The sequence below is a fragment of the Littorina saxatilis genome, linkage group LG12 (genome assembly GCF_037325665.1).
Source record: "Littorina saxatilis isolate snail1 linkage group LG12, US_GU_Lsax_2.0, whole genome shotgun sequence".
Taxonomy (NCBI): domain Eukaryota; kingdom Metazoa; phylum Mollusca; class Gastropoda; order Littorinimorpha; family Littorinidae; genus Littorina; species Littorina saxatilis.
In genome coordinates this window covers 28,917,778-28,934,342 of record NC_090256.1, presented here as the reverse complement: position 1 = coordinate 28,934,342, position 16,565 = coordinate 28,917,778, and the positions used below count along the sequence as shown (strand labels likewise).

The window sequence follows — 16,565 nt, the reverse complement described above, 5'->3', positions numbered from 1 at the left end:
CGACAGCTTATCGATCTCTCTCAATGTTTGCAGAGTTCCTTGTTTAATTCCTATTGATTATGCTCGAGCCATGTTCTGTCCTTGTAGGAGCGCCGAGTTACTCTCATGGAGTATTTTGCTTGGCCTTTTTCCTTTCATGGTATCTCCTCATGCGTTCTCTGGATCTTTGTTTCTCGTGCTCGTATTTGGCTGGATTCGCTCGCAAGCGCTGCCACTTTAACTGTCGATACTGTCGTTTGGTGAGCCATGCCACTGAAATGAACAAAACGCCTTGTTGAGTTGCGTGCTACTTAATCCATACACAATTAATAAAGAACAATAACAGCAGTACTCAACAACATCCCCAAAAAAGCCGATAACTGTTTGAAAACCTTCACACACACGCTACTGAATGGACAGATACTGGCACACTTTCATCTGCTGGTGCTATCAGGATGATGACATGGATCGCCGTTTCGAAATACAAAAAGAAATGCTCTTCAACAAGTCCCGCTATGTCTACATCTACAGCTTCATGTATCTTTTCGTGCCCGTTTCTTCTGCAAGTAACGTTTCATGCGTTCCCGAGACAGCTGCTTCTCTCGCTCGTATCTTTCAGGGTTGCTGCGAAGCCGTTGCCAATCTTGATGTCGTTTCTCTCTGCGTCGGTCATGAAGCTTTTCCCAATGACGTAGCACTGCAACCAAGCAAGAAAAGCCACTCTCTCAGTCTGTGGGCGAACCTCTTGCAATCTCAACCAAACAAGAATGAGTGTGTGTGTGCTTGAACAGTGATTACTGGTCACCAGAATAAAACCCACTGGGGGAATTCAATGCAAGGTTATGGTTGTTCTTAGTAGCCACTGGAAAGCATAAAGGAGAAGAAAAACTTTCTGTGTACAATAGGCCTTTAGGGTTAAGAAAATCTATGCGATTGTATGTGTTATTATTTGGCATTTCCTATCTGCACGATCCACCTTTTGCAGCTTAAAGTGTTGGAGCGTCTCGGAGAGAAACCACTGATGTTACTTGGTTCACTAGCATCCTTTTAACTACCCACTTAGTTCTTGTTTGTCGTTTCTTTTTAATGACTTTTATTGAAGAGTTAATTGTTTCGATCATCTTGGTCTTTCTCGTGAAAATGTGATGTTTTCCAAAAGGCCGTTATTTTGATGTGGTGCTTGGACTGTTTTTCTTGCTGGCAGCTCTTTTTCTTTGCATATATCGTCTCATTCTTTCTCTGGTGTTCCGCTTCTCACGTTCGTATCTCTCAGGATCACTCTTAAGCCGTTGCCAGTCGCGCTGCCGCCTAGTCTGGTACACCGACGACTGATGCCGCCACACTGAAAGTAATAAAGTGATGCTCGTGTTCTTATATGAGCGTGTCATGGGATAAGAAAACAAGAGGCGAAGCCTTCAAGGCTCACGTAAGAAATCGACAAACAGTAACACAAACTCAATCACTCCGTCACACACACACACACAGAAAGAGCATAGGTGAAACTGTGCAAGAAAGCGAGACACTAGATCTAGATCCGTCTGTCTGCATGTAGCCTACTTACAGGGACACGACTGCCAACTAGTCTCGGCGCGCTCAAAATAATAATGACCAAGACTTTCAGTACTTCCTTCGCGTGACGTCTAACCCTCTTACGTCATAATGTGACGTCAATGTAATGTGACGTCTTCAAATGTTAGAGTTTCTACCACAGACATACACACGCACGCACGCACGCACGCACATATGCACGCACGCACGCACAGACAAAGTTACGATCACATAGGCTACACTTCGTGAGCCAAAAACAGTCACATTCAACATTCTCTGGGTAAGTTTAACGTTTGCTTAGACTAGAGTGTGCTGTCAACTTCACGTAAGTAACACTACCACCACTTCAATATCAAACTTATGCTCATTTTTGTTAAATCTTTATTCTGTTGTGTGCTGTGTTTAGTGTTTCTGTGCTCTGTGCATAAAAATGCATCGTCTATTCCAATTTGCGTTTTCATGTGCTTGTTTTTAATTGCTTCCTTTCCAGATTTGTTTTTGATGAGCATTTCTGCTTTCTCTCATTATCATACTGCAGGCAATTCAATGGCCCGGTCTAATCCTGTCTGAAGTTTACCATCATGAAATCAACTTGAAAGAAGTGTGTGTGTTGATGTTCATTTCCAACGCCTCCAATTCATGACTGTGTTTGCTTGCTTGTTGGTGGCATGTATCGCTCCTTCAGAACACGTGCGCATCGCTCTGGATCATTTAAAAGTCGCTGCCAGTAGCGCTGATTTCTCTCTCTTCTTTTTAGCTTCCTGAGCCACACTGGAAACAAACACAAAATTTAGTAGGTCTGTGATCCAGTAAGGCTCAGAGCAGCATTTCTAGACTACATACTATATTGGAAACTATAGCGGCATCCGAGCTTGTTCATATCTTTTTTATTTGAAATTTATATAAAAAGAAGTGTTATAGTATTTGTACAAGTTTTTAATCATCAGCAGCCTTGATGAGGATGAAATTTTATGACAAACTGCTTTGATGCATCATTCCCAACCAAGCTGCGCTATCACTTTACCGGAGTGTGGTTTTATTTTTCGATAAGTCTAACAATCCTCAAGATTTTTGGGATACTACCGTGTTTAAGGTGTTTTTTAAACAGTATCAGTGATCATTGATGGCATATTTCGTGTTGATTAGCAAGGAGAGAGAGAGATATATATATATACAGAGAGAGAGAGAGAGAGAAAGAGAGAGAGTCTATGTACATCCATGAGAGCAGCTCATGTGTATGTGTCAGACAGACAGACAGAGAGAGAGAGAGAGAGGATTCTAGGCAGAAGCAGACTAAACACAACTTTTTGTTTTCAAGCTTCTTAAGATTTTAATCTCCGTCAGCCGTAACAAATCCATTCTATACATAAGTATATATATTGTATGGACAAAGTAAGAGACTTATGAATACCTGAACAAAAAAGCCACACACAACTGAAACAAAACAAACAAATCCAGTTCCAAATGTCTTCAATCCCCTTTCCATCCCTCTGGTTAACATTCACTTTCAAATGAAAACTGAAGTGTCTTTAACAATCAACTGAAGACAAAATTATGCACAGGTCCTCAATAATAAACATTTCACTGTCTCTATTCTCATTCTAAATGGGCAGATAAGATGAATCAGGGAGTTTTGGTGGACTGAGGAAGTAAAGGGTGAAGGAGAAGGCGAGGGCAACAGTCACGGAGATGATGATGGGGTAACTGTTCGTTCTAGGCAGCCAGAATTTCTGAGACCTCCTTACTCATAAGCCCTTCAGCCAATGTACGGCAGTAGGGGACCAAGTTCTGATAGGCGCTCACGATGACTTCAGTGCGACGGAAATTCGTTCAGCCTTTCCATTCTGATTCTGGCTCTCTTCCTTCGCTCTCTCGCCGCTCTCTTCGTGTTGATATTGCGCAGTCGTTCTGGGTCCTGTTTCAGACGACATCGGTAGCGCCTGTTGATTTCAGAGCGTGTTAGAGGAACTCTGCCATCCAAACTGCCGTGGCCTACTCCTCCCTCTTCCAGCCAAACTGAAACCAGTTTCAGAAATGATTACTGAAATGTGCCTTTACTACCATTCCAACCACAAACGTGCCTGTAATAGTCCTAATTCAAAATTTGCTTCTGGTAAGGAATGTGTGTATGATGGGTGGGTAGTAATAGAGAGGTTGCAGAACAATTCGGCAGTTCTTGTGTTTGTAACAGAGCTAAAACTGTTACTTTAGCAAAGATTACACTTCCCTATTTCTGTCACTGATCGCTTCCTTTCTGTCACTGATAGCTTTTTTTTAACTGTCTTTTCATACGACGACGTGCTCTTTCCCATTTCTTCTTTCTGACATAAGCGTCGTATTTCTGTGGGTCCTGTTTCATTCGATGGTAGTAGACACGGGCGCGTTCGGCTGTAGTCAAACCTCGGCATGGCAGAAAGCTTTCCGGGTGCCCGCTGTCATCTGATTGTGTCTGCCACACTGAAAGCAACACAGCACAGTATCAGTGTTTGGTTTCTGAGGTCAGCTCCAACACATGAAGGCACCTTTCATGTTATAATAATCTTGAAAGGGGCGTTTGATCCCTGTATGTTATTGTCAGCGAGTCAATCAGAGTAGAACACTGTTTCTGGTTGTTCCCAGCACATTATTCTTACCGAGTCAGTCAAAGTGAAAACATTGTTTCCGGTTGTTGTACACAAAGAGGCAGGCCATAGCACAGACGGAAGACCTCACAATGCAGGTTGACTGAGAAGCACAACAACATTGTTGTGAAAATTGACCTTGCTACACATACATACAACACTCTGAAGGTGATTGAAAGAATGATATTCCTGGAAACCTTTCCTTCCCTAAATAACAATAAAGACAGTCATAACATGCGTGTTGGAAAGACTACAATAGATAAGTACAGAATGTTGACCATCCACAACTTGCTCATATCCAGTTCTCAGTTTCAAAGGGGCGTAGACAATCTTTTCCAATCTAAAGAAGCCTATGCTTAACCAGCCAACCTTACTCTACTTGATTCGACATCTCATGAGGATGTAGTATAGGATGTAGTCTATTAAGCATCTGCCCTCTGGTTCAAACAATGATTCCCTCTTTTTTGTTCACAACAAGATATCACCTCACAGTGACTGGCTACCCATTCTGACGGCACCAAGGAATACAGCTTGTCCAGGCAGTTACTCAAACGGTGGCCTTCTCTTTTCTTCTCTCATCCTGCGTTCTTTTGCCTTTCTCATGTTATACAGAAGACGCTTCTCTGGATCCTGCTTGAGGCGTCGATAGTAGAGTCGACTGTGTTCAGCTTTGGTGAGGCGCCTTTCGCTTCCCCTTGCAATTCGCATGTATCTCTGCCGCTCCAGTCGCCACCACACTGAAAGAGGGGCAACACAACACTTAGCATCAGGCTTGTTTTGTCTGAATTGAAATAATCTTCATGAAGAAAAATTACATGAAACAAAAGAGCGAGCACTGCTAGATAGATTCTTTTGAAAACGCCAAAAGACAAACTAATAAATGAAATGATTCCATGCACTTCAGGCAAAGCAATGGGTTGTGACAATGGGTCTTACACAAATGGTGCTGTGGCAATATTTCTCTACATTTGTCAAAATTGGTCAAAGATTAATATGGAGATGGTGACATTCCACCAAAGGTCCGCTAAGAACTGCTGAAACATGCGTGTCTGCACACATCCTTTTGCTTCCTTGTCAGTCTTTCTCAACCCTACTCCCGATTTCATATTCAGCACACTACTGCAGCTACAATCAATTCAACAAATTATTTTGTGGTGTCAGGCTGTGATGAAGGAAGTGGAAGACCTCGTTTCCTGTAGTATTTCATTTTTCGCTTCAATTGATATCGACGGTATCTTTCTGGATCCTGCTTCAGACGATCCCAATAGCGCTTGTCGATTTCCGCCTTGGACAAGGTTTGTTTCACTGGACACCCCAGTGCTGCTGAAAGCCTTTGCCCGAAACATGCTGACCTTGGTCCAGGCAACCCTTGGCGTTCTGAAACCATGGTCAGACATACGTGTTTAAAACTGTGCAGTACCTTTGTTTGGAGTTCACATCCAAGCTTGAAATGAACGCATTCTGGACAAACTCTAGGTTACGCCTGCATGCTTAACGTCACAACAAAAACAAACAGGAAAACGGCAGGAGGATCCTTTAACCCGTGTTTAACAAGAAAACTTCCATGGTTACATAAAGAATCTTGACAAGTACAAAGGCAAGAAAATGTACATTTGGGATGAAGAGAAACTGAAAAAAATCTCAAAACCCACAAGAGGACATATTGTTCACACTCTGACTCAAGCTAATCATTCATTTCAGTGAATGAAGTCCACGCAACCTTTGTTTCCACATTTCTCACATTTGATTTTGAGCATCTATTTCCTTGGTTGTTTCGGCACGAGTCAGCCCTAGCAGCTTCCGGTTGGCATTACCGTGAAAACACCTGCTTCTTTAGACCAACGAGTTTTCAGAACTCAAATCTCTCATCATTCGGCGCCTCTCTTTTAGGCGGCGTCTCCTGAGGTTGTTGGCCAGTCTCTGCTGTAGCCGTCTCTGAGGGTCTTGCTTCAGGCGTTCCCTGTACAGCTTGCAATATTCAGCGTTAGTCAAGCCCCTTCTGCGCTGTCCTGACATTTCAGACGAGGAATCTCTCGGCTGCCAGGGCCATTCTGAAATCATGTGTGAAATGCTCTATGAACATTTTCCTAGCCACGTTGCTGATTATGCAGTCATGGGTTAAACTTCTATATGAGATGATACTTGCTGCTATTCAGTGCATAATTACAAATAAAATGTATATATGTCTGTCAGGTATTATATCTGCAGTTGTACCTTTAAACCTTTTAAGGGTAAAATAAGGTTCTTTCTCACATGTCTTATGCCTGTTCAAAAGAACTGTCCATTCAACCAATTGTATGCAGATATTATCTTAGATGTAAAAAGAAACGCTCGCCAATAGAAAACACAGATTTTAACACGCTTATTCAACTTTTTAGCTTCCTAATAGTGGCTGTTAATATTTTTGGTCTAGCTTATGTCAACCAAGGAATGTGACCACTGCGGAATACCTCTTCGATGGGCGACCCTTTCAGTGTGTTTACAAAAAAAATGGTACATTAAAATCTGTGCAATCTGTTGCATTCTAAAAGTAAAATTGTACTTGTTTGGATCAGGTAAAAAAGACATCCCCCCCCCCCCCCCCCCAAAAAAAAAAAAAAACCCCACACACTTTCACACAACAATGGTAACATTGTAAATTAGTAATGGTGCATATTTACGTAATGAACCATGTATCCATAATTCAATACTGGCAATAGTATGATCCAAGTGACGCCCCAATGCATTGAAGCCCAAAATTACTATTAGTTATCAGGAGTTCTCAGTCAGCACAATTTAACTCTCAAGCCTCCAGTGTACTGTTCCATCTTCACTTCTCTCCATATTATTCAGTCAACAAGTTATAGATACTGTGATGAATTCTCCAATAAGTTCTTTATTAACCTACTCTCCTCTGTCCAATCCCATCTCCACTTGTTTTTCAAACTTTCATCCAATGTTGAACATTTGCTTCGTTCGACAATGTCTTTGCGGTGCGCCATTTTGTTTCGCAAACCTGAAAAGGCAAAGGCAAAGACTGTACCAAATACAATTCCGAACGGTTTGAAAAATAAAATTGTTTAATATCATTTGACGCGGAAAAATAGATTACTCCAGCGGAATTCGTAAGTTGTGTCCGTGGAAATCCGCGGAATAGTCCCACCCCTGGTTTAAGGCTCACAGTCAGTCTTAGCGGACCCATTTCGAGGACATCAAACCAGATACGTCCAGGCAAGTATTAACTCCTTGATGCATCTTCTTCACAGCACACACACATTGTAGAATCTATTTGCATCATTCAAGATGATGCAGAGCTGCATCTCCACTGCCTCCATGGAAAGATTCAGCACTCATCCTCAGCCTAGAAGTAACCCGGAGGGCGTGTCGCTGCAACTTGATACGATCTCTATAGCGCTGACACCGTTCTGCATTGGTCAAGGGTCTGCCTCTCCTTTCTGTTCCACTCCGACACACTGAAACCAGGTGGGAAATCAACTTTGAAACACTCAAGTTTCTACCAGGAAACAATAACAGACAAAACCTGATCACTTGTTTATTTCACCCATCTACAGTAGCATTTGCAGTAAGAAGCAAATAACACAGACTGTGTGCTACATACTTGCACATTGTGCACAACGTAACTGCCCACTTTACAACGGGCTCTGGCATCCAGCTGCCTCCAATTTCTTCATTCTGTCTTTTCTCTTTTGCCTTCTAAGTGAAGCTTTCTGCAGGTACATGCGATATTTCTCGGGATCTTGTTTCATTCGCAGCCTGTACATGCGCAGCCTCTCGGCCCCACTTTGTCTGGCTGTGGTTGCAGAATAACCAACATTGTGATGCATCATCCTGCTCCAGTTACCACCACCCGCTGGAAAGAAACAAAGTAGCTCTTGTCATTTCAGTTCACCATTATCGGTGAAGCCTTTCAATCACCGACTTAAAAAAACCAACCAAATGTCTTTTAACCGCAGATTTAAAAAATCCAACGAAAAATTATCTTACTGCCCGACATTACAAAACCAACCAAACTAAAGGTGCAGTGGAACTGATGTCCGATATGATCTCAGGTGCCCTCAGAACACCGTAGACTGATTGTAAGAAGTTTTTATGTAGCCGGCAACGACATCTAACGACATTCTTTAGATGTCGTTGGTAGCCGGTGATGTGATTGAAAAGAAAGCTCTCCTCATCTTTGTTATGCTGTTTCCAGTTTAACGTAATTGAACAACTCGGTCCGTTCGACTTCAGGTACAGCTGTTGCCTTCTGTCAGCATCTCCATTAGTTTCTTGCGTCTTTTTCGCATAACATCCTTCAGTTTGTGCTGTTGATATTTCAAAGGATTACTTCTCACACGGTCTCGATAGGCACGAGATGCTTTCGCTGCCGCTGTTTCCTTCATACCAAAGTGGGTGCTTGGTATGGTTGAGAATGCCCATCTCACTGCAAGAGACATAATCCAGGTGCGAGTCAGCGCGATAACCAAACCATTCAACCACTCTAACAAATGCAATAGGCCAGTCTATGATTTAAAAAATAAAGTACTTATGCAGAAAACTCGAGTCCACCTTTACCTTAACTCGAAATATTTAACAGATGAGAGAGACTATAGGAACCTTACAAAACAGTATTGAACTAACGTCCCAATCAAAATATGCCAGCAAGTATGACCTCTACCATAATCATTTAATCATAATCACAAACTATATTTTATGATTTTCTGTGTAAACCTGTTTTTGCAACAACGCAAAGAATGTGTGCATGTGTACATAAAAAGCATGTGTGAAAAAGGCATCCATAACAATGTATCTATGTACAGTACTGTGATACAGTTGCATGTCAGTATCACAGCATGTTTAGTAAATGGGTGTCAGAAGAATTAGGCAGAAAGAAAAAGCACCAGCTTGCAAAAGAACAAAGTATAGGAATCCCAGTTACATTTTGCAAACATTTATTTTAGCATCAGCCATATCATTCACAACAAAAATATATTATACGGTTCTGACTGCTCCACTTCGGTCACAGTGTTAATCTGCAGTCACCTTCTAGACCTCCAATAACACACAACAGAACTTTAACACCACAAAACAAAACTGTAATAATGTAGACTATTGTCATGAAGAGAATGTCATCCCACTTCAAGAAAACAGTGAAAGTGCATGACCATCAAAAGCATTCCCAATATTGACTTTCCTTTACCCACCAAGGAATAGCAACAGCATGGGGGGGGGGGGGGGGGGGGGGGGGGGGAGAGAAGACTCCTCCTGTGTTCAACTCAAGCAAAACCAATGCAACGACAAAATAGGCTACCTCTATCAAACAGATCTAAGAGACGCAAGTGTACAATTTCACTGCCCCATCTAGCAATATGTATTCATCACATCTTTAGATGTTCCGGGCACTTTTGCGACCAGAGGTTATGCACATAATGATTAGACGAGTTAGAAGCTGAAATCCTGCTTCGCTTTAAACCAAGTGGTGATTATGTTTATACTTTAATTCTAGCAGTAGCACTGCTTTTCTCTCCATCTCAGCTGGCATTTATGTAAATTAAACTATTGGGAGTATGCTTGAATCTAAAAAACAAAACAGGAACAAAAAACTACTGATTCAAAAGATGTACTTTTGCTGTTCATTCAAAGAAATCGAATCCAAGGCAAAATTTAACTCTGAAAGGCCTTGATCAATGATCACAAGGCACATGATCTCAAATGTTATAATACTGTACTCTTTATAAATTGTTGAAAATACCAATGGTGAAAACTTCCCTTATCTAAAAAATTGTCCTCCGGGCACTTTTCAGTCTCTTTTCTTTTTTTCTCTGGGCATCTTTCATTTTATACAATGCGTATCTCTCAGGATTCCGTTTGACACGCTCTCGGTACAGGCGGCACTGCTCTGCATTCCTTGGTCGCTGAATGGAAGTTTTTGTTTCCTTGCTACTTCTCTGTAGTTGCGCAGTGTGCATCAACTGTGAGCTGTAATGCAATGCTGCAATACAAAAAAAGGAGCGCTCTCAATGTCAATCTCTCAAGCCTATGGCTTACCAATTAAGCCTATTTACAGGTTTGGTCTTAAAACATAAAATGCAGTTTGTTTGGCCAGAGCGAGTAGAATGGGGAAGATACAATGACAGCAGCTTGTATGGGGAAAGGTTTGATGTTTTGCTGATTTTCAATGGTAAGCCTCACCAGCACCATTAACATCATTTTAAGTGGCCCCCTCTTTATCCCTCAAATAAAAGAAAAAAGAAAAGTGAGATTGCCAGTCCACTTTTTAAACAGAATCCTGCTCTTGCATTCGCAACCTCCTCAATTTCTTCCTCTCATTTCGGATCTTCATTTGTGTCATATAGTTCTGGTATCGCTGTGGATCTTGTCTGATTCTCTCTCGGTATCGGCGACTTGAGATCGCTTTGGATGTTTGTTTCCCCTGTAGTCTTGTATCAAAAGACGCGGGCCAAAGCTGAGTTGGCAGCACCGGAGTGCTAGGCACTGCAAGAAACAATGAGTCTGGTCATAGTTTTACGCAGCCCAAGTTTCATTTTCTTCCCTACTATAACTATCAAAGTTAATGGCAGAATCAGAGAAGAGAGCAACACCAACGGATCAAAACAAAAAATGACGGACCACCAGCAACCACAATAAACCTTGCAGATTTATTCAGAAAGAAGCACAGTGTGCAACAATCTTCTTGTCAAATATTTTCCTGATGCACACACATGTCCTCATAAATTTTTATCCAGATGCCTCCTTGTTTTAACTTCTTCTCGTTTTCGTCTCATGCGCAGTGCATTTTTCATCTTGTTCTGACGATACTTTTCTGGATCAGTTAGTCGAATCTGTGCTCTATACATTCTCCAGGCCTCCGCAGTGGAGATTCCTTTGGCTGCGAAAGGTCCTTGTAGCCTGCACTGCAAGGCACTCATACCCATAGGCTGCATGCACACTGCAAGGAAATACGTAGGTTCCCCAATTATTTGTCCAACACCTACACCTTCAATAAAAAGGCATGCAATTGTGTGTCAAATTAAAGGTATGCCAAGGATGTTACGAAAGAGTCGTCTTACAAATGTACTAAAAATGCAGGTGTACATGTGTACAGTAATTCTAGATATGCTCAGGAGTCTCTAACTAATTGTGATAGTTAATTAGGCCGTAAATTCTGATACTACAAATAGCAGACCTGGAAACCCCTGTTTTGCACTGAGTATTTTTAAACAAACATGGTTTATTTTCAGAAAAATTGGCGTACTCCACACAGCATTTGAACATCCATGACTAAAACATGCTTTACACGCGTCCGTCACACCGTTAATTAAGTTAACCTAAACATTTAAAACAAATGATTTTTTCAATATTTACTTTACGACAAAAACTGTAATCATGTGTCAAAATACTGGATTGGCTTTGGGATGGGTTTGTGAAGAAAAGTAGTCTAGAAATTTTTCTCGTCGTATTTTATCCCCACTGACAGTACTGCTCGTATTCTCTGCAATCATGCGTACAAAATACGGTGAAATTGTATGGGTTCCCAGGTCTGAAATAGTCTTGCCTTGTTCTACAATTATATTGTTCAAGGGTCACAGAATCATCTGGAAACTCTTTGGGGGAAAACCTTACTTATAACATCTGCCTGATAATGTGTCGGACGTGTTAGATTACCAACCAAAAGCTAAAGACACTGTGAGCGACAAAAAAAACACCGAGAAAATAGAGGTACACTGGTATTAAAACTAAACTAATCGCGCTTTCATCTTAGTAAATCATTTATGCCAATAAATCATTGACACTCATCATATCATATGAGCTTACTTCACAATGAAAAGACACCTGCAACATCAGCAAAAATTTCCACATGAAGAACATGCACACTGACACAGAAAAAAGAACATGACAACCTCCCAAAGAGAAAGCAATCAATTTCAATGCACATCAACAGAAGAACTACACTTCTTTGGTCAAGCACCGAGTCTGCGACATCGTTTCCTACACTCATGACACGCAGCTAGAGACTGCAACTTCAATCAGAGGATCCTTCAGGGAAACTTCTCATTTTTTTCTCCAGACGACGTTTGGCGTATTGATTTTGCTTATCCAGGTATCTCCTATATCGCACAGGATCTCTTTTTAGACGCTCTCGATACCGCCGCATTTCCAGTGTTTTTCTTGAAGATGTTGAAGTTGAAATGGAAGGAGCCATTCCCTGCTGCAAGTCCACCAAGAAAGCCTGGGAAAGGGGAGGATCATGGTGGAGCACTGCAAGACCAACAGAAAGAAACTGGGTCAGGTTTGTACACCACTGACACCAAGGAAAGCCAACAATAAGTATTCATGCAAGGCCATCATTCTGTTGTCACGCTAAGTACAAGCCAAGAAAATGAGAACAAGCTAAGTTACTGATCCTTTTCTAGTCACACTACAAATGGGATGACCAAGAAAAGGAGCTTCAGCCTAACTCCCTGAACTGTGTCTGTTTTTCCGGTGGTCAACAAGGTTCTGCTGCTTGACTTTATGCCGCAGCTGGTACAGACGCTGCTTCTCACGGTATCTCTCATACTTGACAGGGTCCTGCTTTACGCGTGCACGGTATCGCCTTGAGTTACCAGTACTCCTGCAGACTGGCAGTTGCTGACTTGAACTGAATGTGGGCGGCACATCACCCAGCATTTTGTGAGCCATGTAGCGCGCTGCAAGAGACAAAATTCAGCAGTCAGCAGCTTCCTCAGTCACACAAGACTTACTCCATTAGGTTATATCGCTCTCATAAAAGTAATACGAAAATATTTCTTTGTCAGAAATATGCTTTAAGCCACCCCAGTTTAGAACAAAAGTAGATCTGGAAACCAAGGTGCTTGTCTGGGTCACAAAGGGTAGCCAAACAGAGCAAATGTTGCTTGAACTCAATTGAGAGGCTGTCCTCATGAGGCTGTCATGAAAAGGACCTTGAGAAAAAGTTTTGTCTACACACATTGTACAAAGCCAAACTTCATAAACTGTACACCTTCAGAAAAAGTCCTGTCAAAAGCAGACTTGCCATCACGATTATCCAACTCACAAAATGCTCCGGTGAGTCAACAATCCCATGAGCAAAGCGTTTCATAGACTTGCTCATCCACAGTCGTGTTTACATAGCTAAATGAAGTCTACACTGGCTTTGGTCAGACGCTTTTTTTTTGTAGCCTTGTAACGCTTTACGTGCGAGAGTTGCTTTTCCAAGTAATTCTTATAGCGTAGTGGGTCCTGCTTGAGGCGCTGGCGGTAAAGCCGAGAACGCTGCGTGTTTCTGGATAAACCCGTCATCCCACAGGCAGCAGTGGTCAACTGGAAAGGTTTTACTGCTTTCCTGACCAATGCAACGGCTGAAAGAAACAGAACTACACTGAATACTGGAGAAGGTCTCTGACTACACAACTGAACATCTTCATACATTCAAATCCCTTTGATATCTAACACTTTAGAGAGTCTATTCTACTGACTGTACAACTGACCTCCCTCAGAAGAGAGCAATGCAAACTCATGAAGGGAACAAAATAATATGAAAAGAGAAGTTTTACAGCAAGCTACCAGGCTACTGCAGCTGCGGTTGATGCATTTTCTTGGCTCGGAAGTGTCTTGCATGGGCGGCTTGTCTTTCCAAGTATTGCTTATGACGTTCTGGGTCTTGTTTCACTTTATTACGATATCGACGCATTCTGTCTCGTGCACCGGGGTCTAATACAGTATGCTTGGTTCGCCTATGGGATACTGACAGTCCCATCACAGCCGCTGCAGATTTGTATATATCTGCAAGAAACCCAAAAAGTTTTTTGTCATATTTAGTCTGTTCACAGCATATAACTGATGGGGTTTATTTCTGGGGACACAATACTGAATAGCTCAAATCATCTTTCACTTTTACAGCAGTCAACTTCTTACATGTACTTGATAAACCTTATATTAACATTACATTACAAATTTGACACAGGGATGACAATGACCAGAAATTTCAGGTGTTCTAATGGTAAATATATAAAAATGTAGGAAATGAAATCAGCAACGAGTCATGCCTACAGATTGATAATCCATTTAACCCAATGCCCCCTGAACCGCCCGGCATGGCCCGCCGGAAGTGCCCTATGAAATCCCTGAAACGCCCGGCATGGCCCGCTAAACACTAGGTCACCTACTTTCACTTTCGCTTTGAGCCTTACCCATAAGGCCTTGCGACCGGATGTGATTAATGCACTTCCTTCCGGCTGCTTCATTCTAGCGTTTGCAGAGTTTGAATCGATGCGATAGTGTGTTAGCTGTGAATTTCCAAAGTTTGAGATTTTTTTGTCTGACAAAATGGCGTTGAACGAAGGTTCTAGAAGTATGGTGTTCGATCATGGGGAACTCAGATGACGATTCTGACACGCCTTTCAAAGGTTTTCTACTTGAAGAGGTGAAAGGGGATGAGTCTGACATCGATCTGGGTGTTGTTATTCGACAACAGGACTTTCGGGAGGATTTTTCTGGGAGTTTTCAACATATATTGGTGTAAATGAGGACTGAAGGCTGACACGTTGGACGTTTTTGAAGAACACTTGCTGGATCTTTTTTTTTAAACAACATTTATTACATCGGAAGTGGACAGAACATACTTGCATAACTATAGTGTATTCTCGAGTTATTCTGCCATCTTCTATATAAATGTGAGTACTCTATGATTTTATATGAATTGTTTTGTATGTGTGCATGTTGTGCGGAGTAGTTTCCCTTTGCTCAGGATTAAGAAGGCTGCCTTCCATTTTTTTGTCAGGGGGCATTGGGTTAAAAGATTTGCAATGTAGTCGGTTGATTTGACCGATTGGCATAACAAAGTGATCGATTCTTATATTCTTCTTTTTTCATCTGCTGCTACTCCAATGTAGGTGTGAGACTGCCCCAACAGCCAAATCGAAAGTCCTCCTAATATGTGCTTGTATCAGTTTTCAAAAGCAATTGTTTAAATTTTCCATCTGCATTTTCTGGTGAACTCATCTACCATCCTTGATTTCTTTGCCATGTTCTTTCCAACTTCTTCCGAGCCTGATATCTCTTTGTGAACATCAGCTGTCGTGCTAGGTACTGTCTGTAACGCTGAGGATCCTGCTTCAATCTTTCACGATAGAGACGATGCCTTTCTTTAGATGTGAGGGTTGGATTCTTAGATGAAGTGTGCTCAAGCCCCTGGTTAGGCCATCTGGGCACAGTCTTCTTCCATACTGAAAGTAAAACAAAAACGCTGTTGATTTTATTTAGTTCCCCTAACAAACTCATGTGAATTTTTATGAATCCTGCGACGGCAGCATACAACATTCAGGGATCGCGTTTACCGGTAATTTCCGGTATTTTACCAGTTAAGATTCGCCAATACCGGAAAAAAAAGTGGATGTCGGTCAGACGTACCGATTGTTATTTGGTTTGACCGGCAAAAAAAAAGTAGTAATTACAAAAATCGTTTGTCAGTACGAGGGAGAGAGAGAGAGAGAGAGAGAGAGAGAGAGAGAGAGAGAGAGAGAGAGAGAGAGAGAGAGAGAGAGAGAGAGAGAGAGAGAGAGAGAGAGAGAGAGAGAGAGAGAGAGAGAGAGAGAGAGAGAGAGAGAGAGAGAGAGAGAGAGAGAGAGAGAGAGAGATTTGGATGGCTTGTTGTGACAGCGCTACAATGTTGCGATTATGTCTCCATTGATGACACTTGATGTCAATGTGTCAAACATGACGTCAAAATTCAGACATCATACTTTTCGCGCCATTTCTTTCGGTTCCCGGTCCATCGTGATCTTTCAGTTTATGTTATAAGGGACGGCGTCTAACTATAGCCGACATAGCATCATACCGGGAAATCACGTACTCACACCAGCTTAGATCTTTGTCTACATACAGTTGAATATTGTGAGGCGAGTCGATTGCGATGAAGAAGCAACGATCTTTACTGTCTTTTCTACCCCCAAGAGGCCTTTGAATGAAGGAACTGAAAGTGAAAGTACTTCACAGCCTAGTACATCTGCAGAGCCCGAGTCTCAAGCGGCGGCAAAGAAACCAACATCGGCATCTTCCACTGTCAAACGATTTCAGGAAAAATGGTGCAAAGAGTTTCTGTGATTGCGGACAGAGGGGGAGGGGGAGAACTTTCTCATGTTTTGTGAAGACTGCAAAAAAAACACGTAAAAAAAATGGTTAAGAGGTTGTCGAAATTTTCAACATTCATCTCTCGAAGACCATTCAAAATCGCTAAGTCATAGAAATGCTGTTGGCTCTGCGCGTGAAAACTTTTTGACAACAAAGACTAGGCGAAAGTGAAACTGTAACAGTAAGTAACTAGTGAGTAAGTCTTCCAGTTGCGTGATTACTATTTGCTTTCCTATTTTATTTCGGAACTCTCTCTCTCTCTCTCTCACAGCGGCTGCTGATGTGTCACTGTCAAGTTGTGCGACA

The 16,565-nt window shown here is 41.9% G+C and overlaps 1 protein-coding gene across 12 annotated transcripts in view; it reads right to left on the bottom strand.

The window, feature by feature from the left end:
* LOC138981685 (mucin-12-like) overlaps positions 1-16,565 on the bottom strand; it is a 145,811-nt gene that overhangs the window by 94,477 nt on the left and 34,769 nt on the right. The window contains exons 4-6 of one of the 12 annotated variants that reach the window (XR_011460691.1): positions 5,334-5,525; positions 4,634-4,885; positions 3,850-3,984 (exon numbers count right to left, since the gene is read on the bottom strand). The exons of 10 other annotated variants lie outside the window; for them this stretch is intronic. Coding sequence is in view for 1 of the 2 variants with exons in the window: in XM_070354694.1 (XP_070210795.1) it covers positions 4,692-4,885; positions 5,334-5,525 (386 nt within the window). In the remaining variant the exon portion in view is untranslated. Of the gene's footprint in view, positions 1-3,842; positions 4,886-5,333; positions 5,526-16,565 lie in introns of those variants that run through there. One more of the 12 variants, XM_070354694.1, reaches the window with a different exon arrangement.